The 12971-nt window shown below is 43.1% G+C and overlaps 1 protein-coding gene across 1 annotated transcript; it reads left to right on the top strand.

Annotated features, from left to right (window-relative positions):
• On the top strand, positions 4346–12284 carry THAP1 (THAP domain containing 1). The gene is made up of 3 exons (XM_003359869.4): positions 4346–5347; positions 7178–7373; positions 8807–12284. Exons 1-3 carry the CDS (start codon positions 5277–5279, stop codon positions 9179–9181), a joined length of 642 nt encoding a protein of 213 aa, XP_003359917.1. The 5' UTR covers positions 4346–5276; the 3' UTR covers positions 9182–12284.

The following is a 12971-nucleotide window of genomic DNA, read 5'->3' as shown; positions in this document are numbered from 1 at the left end:
ATATATATATATATATTTTTTTTTTTTTTTTTTAGGGCCGCACTTGCAGTATTCAGAAATCCTGGGCTAGGGGTCGAATTGGAGCTGCAGCTGACAGCCTACACCACAGCCACAGAAACATGGGATTTGAACCTCATCTACATCTAAGACCTACAGCTCATGGCAATGCCAGATCCTTAACCCACTGATCGGGGCCAAGGATCAAACCCTCCTCCTCATGGATCCTGGTCAGATTTGTTGCCACTGAGCCACAACAGAATACCCTCTGCTTTGATATTTTAAAATTTACACTGTAGAAATATTTTTAGGAAAATTATTTAATCTGGGCAGTCAGAGCTCTGGGCAATAGGGTGAAATTGGTCAACTTGTACCTTGATTCCTGATCCCTTTCTTTTGAGTGTATATTTAACTAAAATTGTAAAGTTGATAAGTGAAATGTTCTTTTCTGAGTCTGAGGAAGTGGAAGGGGCACTCCTGGTTCTAAGGTCCCAAGCTAGAAGGCATTAAGGGCTGCTGACAGGAGACAATGGTATCACAGAGACAAAGACAGTCACCGAGCTTTTGTTGTCAGAACCAGACCATCTTCGTGGCATTAGTTTTTGTTTTTTTTTTTTTTTTTTTTTTTTTTTGTCTTTTTGCCATTTCTTGGGCCGCTCCTGCGGCATATGGAGGTTCCCGGGCTAGAGGTCGAATCGGAGCTGTAGCTGCCAGCCTACGCCAGAGCCACAGCAACGCAGGATCCGAGCCGCGTCTGTGACCTACACCACAACTCACGGCAAACGCCGGAACCTTGACCCACTGAGCAAGGGCAGGGACCGAACCCGCAACCTCATGGTTCCTAGTCGGATTCGTTAACCACTGCGCCACGACGGGAACTCCAGTTTTTGTTTTAAGCATTGAGTTCTTGGCTGCAGGCAAATCTGAGTCTTCAGTTGCTGTCACCTTCATCCCCTGCATCCCTGATTTGTCCCATGTCCCAGAATGGCGCAGGAGGGGATCACACATCCATTAGACAACACTCAGCATGGTCTGAACACTGTCCTTTTCTTCCAGACTAAGTGGCCTTTTGAGAAGAATGTAATATGTGATGTAGGAAAGGTTTGAGGGCTAAAGATGCTTTAAGCTTACTTACATCTAACAGTTTAGATTTTAATGAATTTAATTTATGGGCATATTCGTGGCATATGGAAGTTCCTGGGCCAGCAATTGAATCAGAGCCACAGCTGCTGTAATGCTGGATCCTTTAACCCACTGCGCCAGGCCAGGCATCAAACCTGAACCTCTGCAGTGATGCAAGTAAGCCACTGCAGTCAAGATTCCCAACCCACTGTGCCACAGCAGGAACTCCCAGGTTTTAATTCATTTTAAAATACAAGATTTTAAAATAACTACTTGGAGTTCTCTGGTAGCCTAGTGGTTAAGGATCTGGCATTGTCACTGCTGTAGATTGGGTTCAATCCCTGGCTCTGGAGCTTCTGCATGCCAAGGGAATGGCCAAACACACACACACATGCAAAACCACTTGGAGTTCCTGCTGTGGTGCTGTGGGTTAAGAAATCCACCTACAGCAGCTTGGCTTGCTGTAGAGGCACAGGTTCAATCCTCAGCCTTGGGCAGTGGGTTTAAGGCAGTAGGTCACAGCTGCAGCTCAGATTCAATCCCTGGCCTGGGAACTTGCATATGCTGCAGATGTGGCCATAAAACAAAAAAAAACACACTCTTTTAATCAATTTTAGAGAAAACCTATAATTTATATCTATGTGAAATTTAATCTGTTTCACTAATCCCAGAATATTAGAGATGTAAGAGACTTTAGGAATGGGCAAGTGTCTGTGTTTTCTCTGTGAAACATCAGATGAAAACTATAGACAACGCCCTAGAAAAATGCCTATATACACATGTGTATAGCTTGGGTTCATTTTCAGGGGATTCAAAGAGCTGAAATTAGGATTTAATGGCTTCCAAATTAAGAATTCCCCAGTTCCTACAGCCGCACGCTCCACACGAAGATAATGGGCCCAGAAAGAATGAATGCTGGGATTTCTTTTTTTCTTTTTCTCTTTTTGCTTTTTAGGGTCACACCTGCAGCATGTGGAAGTTCCAGGCTAGGGGTCCATTCGGAGCTGCAGCTGCCAGCCTATGCCATAGCCACAGCAACTCGGGGATCTGAGCCGTGTCTGTGACCTACACCACAGCTCACGGCAATGCTGGGTCCTTAACCCCCGAGTGAGGCCAGGGATCAAATCAGTGTCCTCATGGATATTAGTTGGATTCTTAACCACAGAGCCACAATGGGAACTCTGAATATCACTTTTCCACTCAGCAAATCAATTTACAGACCATACAGTGAAAATTTAGCTTGGGGGGTTGTTTTTACAAAGAAAAATGTAACATTCATTTCAATTCAGTGATATGTATTTCTTAATTACATGCAATTCACTTTACTAGTAAATTTACCATTTTGAAGGAAACATTAGGATAACAATCAACAAATAATAGAAATTTTTATTTCATTTCCAAGTTATAGATAGCCAGAAGAAGAAAGGGGAGGAGGAGCAGAACTTGGCAGAGGCAAATCCAAGCAAACTGAAATAAACCACAAACTTCAAAAGGGCTCCTGACTCCCCCCGCCCAACTACTGATACTTTCTTTCATGTAGATATTCCTCAGTCCTAGGATCCCACAGCTGATGACCCAGCTTCCAAACTTACCCACCCCTCCAAGGCCACTAGTCTGTCAGGGGACATAGCTCTTTTTTTTTTTTTTTTTTTTTTTTTTTTTTAAGGCCATCAGCATCTCGGTAAAAAGCACCACCATCCATCCATCTAAATGCTCAAGCCAGTGGGAAGTTCTCTGGTGGGTTACTGGTTGGGATTTGGCGCTTTCACCCATATGGCCCCAGTTCTGTTCTGGGAACTGAGATCCCACATTAAGCCGCTGAACGTTGTAAAACAATTTTTAAAAAAATGCTCACACCCAAAACTCAAGCTTAAATTACCCCTGATATCTTTATCTTAATTTTTTTTTTCTCCTTTTAGGGCCTCACCCGCAGCATATGTAGGTTCCCAGGCTAGGGAACTAATCGGAGCTGTAGCTGCTAGCCACGGCCACAGCAATTGGGATCCGAGAAACACGTGAGGTAGACCACAGCAACCGGGTCTCAACCCATTGAAACCCGAGTCCTCACGGATACTAGTCGGGTTTGTTAACCACTGAGCCAGGAGGGAGGGGGAACTCCTTCCTCATTCCTTTTTTTTTCGTCTTTTTAGGGCCACTAATGGCCACACTCGAGGCATGCGGAGGTTCCCGGGCTAGGGGGTCTAATCGGGGCTAGAGCTTGCCCGCCCTGCACCACAGGTACAGCACCGCCATTTCCGAGCCGCGTATGCGAACTACACCACAGGTCACCGCAACTCCGGATCCTTAACCTGCTGAGCAGGACAGGGATCCAACCTGCAACCTCATGGTTCCTAGTCGGATTCGTTTCCACTTGCGCCACAGTGGGAACTCTGTGTCTTCCTCATTCTTGTTTCCACTACCAGCAAGCCCTGGTGTTTCTACCTGTTAGCATAGGCATCTACTCCTTGGTCCAAAGTTGCCAATCTCCTGTCTGCTTGCAACAGCCTCTTAATTGGTCTGCTCTTATTAATTGGTCTGCTCACTCACTGTTGCCCCTCCCTGATAAATTCTTGGCATAATAGCCAGAATGACCTTTTATTTTTTTATTTTTTAGTCTTTTGCTGTTGTTGTTGCTATTTCTTGGGCCGCTCCCGCGCATATGGAGGTTCCCAGGCTAGGGGTCGAATCGGAGCTGTAGCCACCGGCCTACGCCAGAGCCACTGCAACTCGGGATCCGAGCCGCGTCTGCAACCTACACCACAGCTCACGGCAACGCCGGATCGTTAACCCACTGAGTGGGGGCAGGGATCGAACCCGCAACCTCATGGTTCCTAGTCGGATTCGTTAACCACTGCGCCACGACGGGAACTCCCCAGAATGGCCTTTTAAAAACGTTTATTAGATCATGTCTCTCCCCGCCTAAAATGGCTCAGCGGCTTCACGCTGCAGTATGCCCCCACCCACTCACTGGGCTCTGCCATTGCAGGCCCCATTCAGTTCCTAGAAGACAGACCTTTTTACTGCCTCCAGGCCTTAGCACGCACTTCTTGTGGCAGAAACCCTCTCCCCCCGACCCGTTGTTTGGTTCTCAGATTTAACATTCCCTTCTCAGAGAGTAGGCAGTGACCCTCTCCTTACTACCCTCATCTCGGCATTCTAATGTATTCAGGCACCTGAGCACACTGTGATTTTATTTACATTTTTATTGTCTGTTTCCCCTTACTAGGACTTAAGCTACGAAGACTGGGCCTATGCTAGTCTTGCTCACCAATTAAAAAAAAAGAAATTATGAGCCATGAGATTACTCAACAGCCCGTTATCGACACAGACGAAAGGAGCCGGCCAAAAGGGCTGCAGCTGTTGGCGAGTCCCAACACGGCACCTGGAGATCATTAAGATAACTGCAGCATTAGTGAGAGAAGCCCCTAGAGACTGGGCTCGCGGTGTGTGCAGGTGCGGGCTTTCCTGGCTAAACTCTTCACCTGGGCTCCGCAAAGCCTCAGAATACCTGAAGCAGGTAAGAGAGGTTAGCGGGCCGGGAAGGGAGTCCACCAAGTTTTACACATCACGCCATCTGGGACCGCCCTTTTAGAGAAACAAGGCAATTATGCAACGACCTCAGCTTTACACCTGTCCTGCTTCAGGCCAGCAGACCCAATAGACGGTAGAGTGCCGCGAATCTGAACCGCCCAGCATAAGTAACCCCAAGCAGCACCGCCGGGGCGGAATCGGTCCTGCGCTCCCACCCCCCTCTCCCAGGTAATTACTCCTTCCTTCCGGAAGCTCGGAGGCCCCGCCCACTTCCGCAACGCTCAGTCCGCCGCGCGGCGGGACTCAGCCAATGGCCTGCTTCCCAAGAAACGTTACCTCTGACCTCAGGGCTAATCAAGAGACAGTAGGACTAACGCCTCGCGAGAGGTGAGGTTGAAGCTGTCTCCGCCATCTTGGAGACGGGAGACGGGCGATGGCTGTGGTCCTTCTGCTAATGCAAACAACAAAACGGACACATTAGTCGCTCCCGAGTGAGCCTCTCGTCATTGTAACTGTTGACCAAAGCTACGGAAGAAGAGAGGGTGTCAAAGTCGAGCGCGACGACATTGATAGCAGCCTCAACTGCCTGCTGGGGCGGCAGAAGTGAAGTAACCAGGACCGGAAGGATGGTGCAGTCCTGTTCCGCCTACGGCTGCAAGAACCGATATGACAAGGACAAGCCCGTTTCTTTCCACAAGTAAGTATCCTGAGCGCCTCCTGGGCCTCGCAGGGGCTGGGGGCGCGCGGCCCTGCTCGGGGGCGGGGCCAGGCGCGTGTCCGCGCGAGACCTAGTGGGAGGGGCGGGGCGCCGTCTGGCGCTGGGACGGGGAGCGGTGGGCGTGCCCCTGGCGTCACCCGCGGCGCTCCGCCCCGGGATGCGCGTTCTCGGTTGCGTCGCCGCGGAGGCTGTTCCTCGCGCTCCAGTTTCTAGCGGAGCTCAGGGTAGCTAGTTCGCGGCCCACCCACGAAGCCTAGAATTCCCGTGAGTCGTGGGGTGTCCAGACCGAGAGGCAGCTGGGTCTCACCACCAGGGTCGTAGAGAAGCCAGGTAGTAATGCCACTTTAGCCGTAAAGTTGAAGAGGAAACAGCCGGGAAGTCACGAACTTTGATCCCCTGCGGTGGGGGGAGTCCAGCATCACAGCATTTAGGCATTGACGTGGGCGGGATTTCAGGGAGGATGTTTTGGACTCTGCTCCTGAGGACTGCTGAGTTTTAGAGAGAGCTCCAGGCTGAGCACACTATGTTAACGGGCAGTAGTGGTACACTGTGCATGATAAAATCAGCCGGGCTGTCACGGACCTGGAAGAAGCCCTCGGAGGGGGACACGTTCCCAGTTCTAGGGCCGGTTTCACCTTAGAGGTCCTAGGAGGAAACAGGTCTCTCCAAAGAAAGCCGAAAAGTAGAGTGACAATGATAATCCGATGTCTGCACGATGGCATTTTCATTCAGCCAAATTCTATATTTACAGATGTTATCACATAAAAAGTGTTTTGCAATAATCTCAACCGTAAATGGATGATAGCTAAAGAAATAAAAGCCAGTGATAAATTATACGATTTATAGCGAAATAATTTCAAGAGCAAAATCTTAAGTATTCCTTCAGTTTGGAGGGTGGGGCCTTTTATGTTTAACAGGGAATGTGGATACATTTTTGTACATTTGGTGTAACACTAGAGAGCTGAGGGAGCATAGAGAAATCTTGAGAGTGTTGCTGTTTCCCTTCTAAGGGGAGAAACACAACACTTCCAGATTCATTTGAGGGGGTGATATCTTAATATTACTCTTGATTTATTAGAATTTCTGAAAGCTGATGGATTGGCCTCCAGTACTTTCAAAGTCAAGGGAGTAGGTCTGGAGGTGGTGACACCATCGCAGGCTGTTCAGCTACCCACCTTCCAATTTTTTTTTTTTTTCCTTCGTCTTTTTAAGGACTGTTCCAGCTGCACATGGAAGTTCCCAGGCTAGGGGTGGAATTGGAGCTGCAGCTGCTGGCCTACGCCACAGCCACAGCAATGCCAGATTCAAGCCACATCTGTGACCTACACCACAGCTCATGGCAACGCCAGATCCTTAACCCACTGAGCGAGGCCAGGGATCGAACCCGCACTTCATGGTTCCTGGTCAGATTTGTTTCGGCTGCACCACAACGGGAATTCTAGTTATAGGATTTTAAAGCAAGTACATTTTTTAATTTAATCACTGCACCAGTACTGGGAGAATATGGAAGTTTCTGGGCCAGGGATTGAATCCGAGCTGTGGCTGTGATCTACACCGCAGCTGTGCAATGCTGGATCGATAACCCACTGTACCACAGCAGGAACTCCAAAACAAGTCCATTTTTAACAAACTAAGGTAATAAAGGCACAACTAAAAACTGTCCCCCAAAAATGAGCAAAGTTAGCATTTTCATCAAATACTCATTGGTGTGTTAACACCAGTATAAGCTAGTTCCTTCCAAAGCAGGAAAGTCTGGATGTGCCCTTTTTTGGAATAAGGTTAGAAAACTGAACTATGTTGTCTTCTTAGGTTTCCTCTTACTCGACCTAGTCTTTGCAAAAAATGGGAGGCAGCTGTCAGAAGAAAAAACTTTAAGCCCACCAAGTATAGCAGCATTTGTTCAGAACATTTTACTCCAGACTGCTTCAAGAGGGAGTGCAACAACAAGTTACTCAAAGAGGATGCTGTTCCCACGATATTTCTTTGTACTGAACCACATGACAAGGTAAGATGTGTTTTAAAATATTGGGGGAGTTCCCATTGTAGTTCAGTGGTTTAAGAACCCGACTAGTATCCACGAGGATGTGGGTTCAATTCCTGGCCTCACTCAGTGGGTTAACGATCCAGGATTGCCACCAGCTGCAGTGTAGGTGGCAGATGCGGCTCAGATCTGGTGTTGCTGTGGCTGCGGCGTAGGTCTCAGTTGCAGCTCCAATTTCGACCTCTAGCCTGGAAACTTCCATATGCCTCGGGTATGCCCTAAAAAAAAAAAAAAGTAATAAAAATAAAATATCAGGTTGTTTTCTGTTTATAAAAGTAATGTTTATTGTGAAAATTTTGAAAATTCGAGCAGTGTTAAGAAAATAAATGTGGAGTTCCCTGGTGGTGCAGCAGGTTAAAGATCCTGTGTTGTCACTACTGTGGCTCGGGTTCAATCCCTGGTGCAGCCTAAAAAAAAAGAAAGAAAGAAAATAAATGTTAGCTGGGACCTATCCCTTGTAAATAACCACTGTTCACTTTAAAAAGTGAAATACTTTTTAAAAATACACAGTACAGTTTATTCGAGTTAAATATCCTCACACAAAGAAGCTCGGTGTAGCTTCATTAACATAAGCTCATTCTGTATTCCTACTTAAATGTCGATAAATTTTATTTTTCTTTATCAGTGATAGTTCAGTTTCAAAGTATTTTCCCCCTAAGTTTTTTTGTCTTGTTTTTTTCTTTTCTGGATTTGGCTATGGAGTACAGTGGATTGATGTGGGATCTCAGTTCCCAGACCAGGGATTGAACCCAGGCCTCAGCAGTGAAAATGCTGAGTCTAACTACTCGAACACCAAGGAACTCCCTCCTACCTCACTTTTAAGTGCTTAGTATTTAATTAAATGTTATTAATAGTGCTGTCATTCTTGCATCCCATTTCTACTTCAGATAGAAAAGTATAATTAGGACTTAAACTATTTTCTTATTTTAGGATGTTTCTCTACCAAGGAAACAAAAAAGTGTATTTTTAAATTCCACAGGTGAATTGTTTTAAACTGGTTTTTTGTGAGTTTTTTTGTTTTGTTTTGTTTTTTGCTTTTTAGGGCTTTCAAGCTCGTTTAGGAAAGCATATGATCTATCCTGGAAATGTTCTATGTGATTTTAATTGATTTTTTAGGGCCACACCTGTGGCATATGGAGGGTCCCAGGCATGGGTCAAATCGGAGCTACAGCTGCTGACATATGCCACAGCCACAGCAACTCAGGATCTGAGCCACATCTGCGACCTACACCACAGCTCACAGCAATGCCAGATACCCGACCCACTGAGTGAGGGCAGGAATCGAACCCACACCCTAATGGATACTAGAAGGATGCTTTTCCGCTGAGCCACAACAGGAACTCCTAAACTGTTATTTTAGTTATGGAATTCTGACAAGCTCTGCATCTTTGTTTTAGAAGGAAGATCTTCTGGAGCCACAGGAACAGCTCCCCCCACCTCCTCTAACACCCCCCATTTCCCAGGTTGACGCTGCTATCGGATTACTCATGCCTCCTCTGCAGACCCCGGATAATCTCTCTGTGTTCTGTGACCACAACTATACTGTGGAGGACACCATGCACCAGAGGAAAAGGATTCACCAGCTAGAGCAACAAGTTGAAAAACTCCGAAAGAAACTCAAGACTGCGCAGCAGCGATGCAGGAGGCAGGAGCGACAGCTGGAAAAGTTAAAGGAGGTTGTACACTTTCAGAAGGAGAAAGACGACGTCTCAGAGAGGGGTTATGTGATTCTACCAAATGACTATTTCGAAATAGTTGAAGTACCAGCGTGAAAAGTGAAATTTGTTATTGGGTTTTAATGGGGCAATACCACATACCCTCTTCTAGCCTGTAGAGGAGTTTCATTTGAAAGAAATTACACTTGATTACTTGTATAAAAACAATTCAGAATATTTTTTTAAAAGAATAAATTAGATATATACTGTAAAATTGTAAAAATTTTGGTTTGTAATTTCAGGGTTTTTACATTTTAACAAACTATTTTCAGAGTTCTAAACTAACCTCAAACCTTCAATGTAAGTTAGTTTCAAGATTGAGGATTTTTGTTTTTTAATTTGAGTATTTATAGAAATGATATAACAATAAAAAGTTAAGAAAATGAAAACAACACAGTAAAGATGATTTAAGTTTTAAGTTTAAAATTGTAAATTAATGCATTTTATTGAGAAAACATAGTTATGTTCTAAATCAGAAGCATGTGACATAATTTCTCAGAATACATATGTATATTCTTATTCACAGATTCTTATTTGTAAAGACAGATGATTCATTTATCTTTCTTAATCACTTATCAAAGATAAATTGGAAAGTCAATACTTAAAAAAAAAGTTGGTTGTCTTCAGAGCAGAAAAGGAGAAATCAAAATGGTTAAATGACTTTAAAGAATGGATTCTTTAATCTCTTTCTCCCTGCTGTCCCGCGTTACAGAATTAGAAGTGTATCTCCAGTGAGAGAGAGATTCTTCTGTAAACGAAGGAGGCATTATTATCAATGAAGTCATGAAAGTGGGGGCCCGGTACATGGTCTGCCTTTTTCTGTCATTGCTCCAAGCTGAGGGGCATGCAGGCCCCCAGCTGTAGGCTCATCTGCATCCACATCTGTAACAGATGAGTTGTGTTCGTCAAGTTTGACTTGTACCCTAAGTTGGAAATCTTACACTGGACTGATTTTGGTCAAGGCTTCCCATTAAAAAAAAGATTCCTTTTACCACGTTAGAAACTACATCCCACTTACGTAAATGAGTGATTTCTATTCAAAAGCATCCTAATAGGTAATAAGGCTGATTTTACAAACATTGAGACCCAAACACTGAGGTTTCTGCTCAAACTGTGAGTTGTGTTCTGACTTCGAAATCTTACATGTATTTGAAATGAAAACAGTTAAACAAATACTGCCATCAGAATGACCTACTTAGATTTAGAATAACTGCTCCAACTAGAACTGTTTTATATTTGAAAGTGCTGCACTGGCCTTTGAAGGCAGTATTAGAGATACACAGCAGTGAAGTCCCACTTCTGTAGACTGGTTTTCAGTGTAATTCACTGCCGTGCTGCCAATAGATAGTACTTTGATTTATGGAGATTTGATGTTTTATGAACCAGTGTTTTATAAAAAAAATTATCATTACTTGAAATTATATTATCTGGTAACACTTAGAATGTTGTAACTCTAACAAATCAGAGGACTTTTTCTAGTTTTTCATGGGTCTCATCACTGTTTTTTGAAAGCCACAAAATCTCCAAGTAGTTTGTTTTTACATTTCATCTCTAACAATTCCTGGACGATATATGGGTAAATATCTTACAAAGTATATATCTTAAATCTGAATTGTTGTGTACGTGAAAGAAAATCTGTGTGCGTGTGTGTGTGTGTCCTCAGAACCAAGAATCCAATGTTGAATTGTAAAAAGTGATCATTGTAATTGCTTAGTATCTTAGCATTATGATTTAACCTAAAGCTACTTTTTTTTTTTTTTTCATGAGACATAAATCCCTATTTGGAGAGAATGGAGCAAGCAGCATGTATCCTAACTGTTTGCATTTAAATCATTTATTATGTGTAACATAGGGAGTTTGAGGTACAGGTGCTTATTTCTGAATTTGAAGTGTAACATTTGTTAATGTTTTTAGCATTTATTTTCTGTGTTGTATTGTTTATGACATTGCCAAGAAAAGGAAAACCGGCTAAAGATAGGCTAAAACAGGTCCTGTTCAAGTATAGTGAAACTCAGTCTGAAACAGCAGGGACAAAGTCTCAGCTGGGAATAGGTGCGGAGAGACTCCTGTGAATTTCAAAATGTTAGATGACACTTTAAGCACAGATAGTAACATCTATGGAAATTATTATTACTCTTGTTCCAACCTGACAATAATAGTGAGAGGAAGTAATTGTTTCTAAATAGAACTACTAGGAAAATTGTAGAATTTTCTAATTAGAAGGGCCCTAGAAATCACTGAACACTTGCCTATCCTCCAAACCCTGCAGAATCGCCTTGTAAAATATCCCTGACAGCTGGACGTCTGTTCACAGTCCACCATTTACATTTAAGCCATTCTGTTTAGATTCTTTAAAATGGGTTCCTGGCATAGAGTAGAATCTGTCGACGCTTTTTAAAACACTTGTTTATAGTGCAACTATAAACTTCACTTTGAACTGCTGCATAGTTTGAACTTTCAAATTCCAAATTAAAGAAGTTTTAAAATTTTGTAAAACAGTTTAAATGTTTATTAATTGTGTACCTGTTATGTGTACTACAAATAATTCTGTCATTGCAGTAAAGAAACAGTCATGTCTAAAATTATTGGGCAGAACTTTTTACTTGGAAATCCAAATACACGAGATTTTTTCTTTTAGTGATAATTTGTGTCGCCCCTTTCTTAGAAAGATAACCATAATGGTGAGGACAGATGAAAATTTCACTTGATAGGGGGTTGTTATTAGATTAAAGTAGTAGTCTCTGATCATCTTTAGTTATTTAAAAATTATGCAGACACACACATACTCAGAACCTATGACTTTTATAAAGTCCGTTGTAAGTGATGCAGTATATTTAAAAGTCTATATGATCTATAAAAGGAAAACTCCAGTTGTGTTCCAGAATTTTAAAAAAGCTAGGCTGCCATGAACAGTGCTTAAAGAAAAAACAGATTTGCCTGTTTGGGTGTTACTCCTCCTGATATGGGGGACCATGTGACTTGGATGAGCAATGAGTGAAGAGCATTGCTTTTGGCTGATGGTAACCGTGTTTCTGGACATTATGTTTTTCTATAGTCGTGTATTAAAATACAAGCCTTGATGTAAAGGAAAAACGTCAAAGCAAATGCAATGATTTACAATTAAGCGGTAAAAGCAATTATAATTGTGTCTTTAGCAAAAGTTTTGCTTGAAGTAATATTCTCTTACAATTCCATGTCTTAATATCTTTTTTTTTTTTTTAACCTGGGATGTGGTTTTACTGAGATTTTTTTCCTGAATGGTGAATATTTTTAAACTCTCAAAAATCTTGAGAATTTTTATTCATTTCTAAATTCATAGTAGGTTGAGATTGTTAAAAATTTCATTTTTTAAATGTCCTAAGGGATATGAATAAACTTTCATTGTTTTAAACTTTTTCAGTGAGACAAATTGTACAGTATTAACAATAAGTAGACAAATGACTTCTGGAATAGTTGCATGAGGAGCTCTGACCTCCACACCATAACTACCATAGGGGTGAAGAAAATTTTAAAGGTAAAGAAAGGGGTTTTGGGAAAATGGTGAGTAGGAAGCACCAAGAATCTGTCTCCCAACCAAAGCAACCACAGTAATGGCAGGATCTATCTGAAATAATTGGAACTCTGGAATCCATCATTAAAGGCTTGCAACTTCCAGGAGAAGACTTGGATGGTAAGTAGTGGTTAATTTTGGTCAGTTTCAGCTCTTAGCTCGGTGACAATTACCCATCTCACACCCCTATCCCAGTGGCAGGCAGTGGAGGAGTTGCAGGAGACCTCACTCAAAGTGTGTGAGAGCCAAGGTGGGCAGTAAAGATCCTTTCCTCTGAATATCAGAAGTGTGTGTGCT

The sequence above is a fragment of the Sus scrofa genome, chromosome 17 (genome assembly GCF_000003025.6).
Source record: "Sus scrofa isolate TJ Tabasco breed Duroc chromosome 17, Sscrofa11.1, whole genome shotgun sequence".
NCBI lineage: Eukaryota > Metazoa > Chordata > Mammalia > Artiodactyla > Suidae > Sus > Sus scrofa.
The sequence above is the reverse complement of the archived record's forward strand: the minus strand, read 5'-3'. Positions and strand labels throughout refer to the sequence as shown.

Coding starts and splice junctions, on each gene's coding strand:
- THAP1 (XM_003359869.4), top strand. CDS start 5,277: ATGGTGCAGTCCTGTTCCGCCTACGGCTGCAAGAACCGATATGACAAG. Junction 5,348..7,177: donor AAGCCCGTTTCTTTCCACAA/GTAAGTATCCTG, acceptor TTGTCTTCTTAG/GTTTCCTCTTACTCGACCTA. Junction 7,374..8,806: donor GTACTGAACCACATGACAAG/GTAAGATGTGTT, acceptor TCTTTGTTTTAG/AAGGAAGATCTTCTGGAGCC.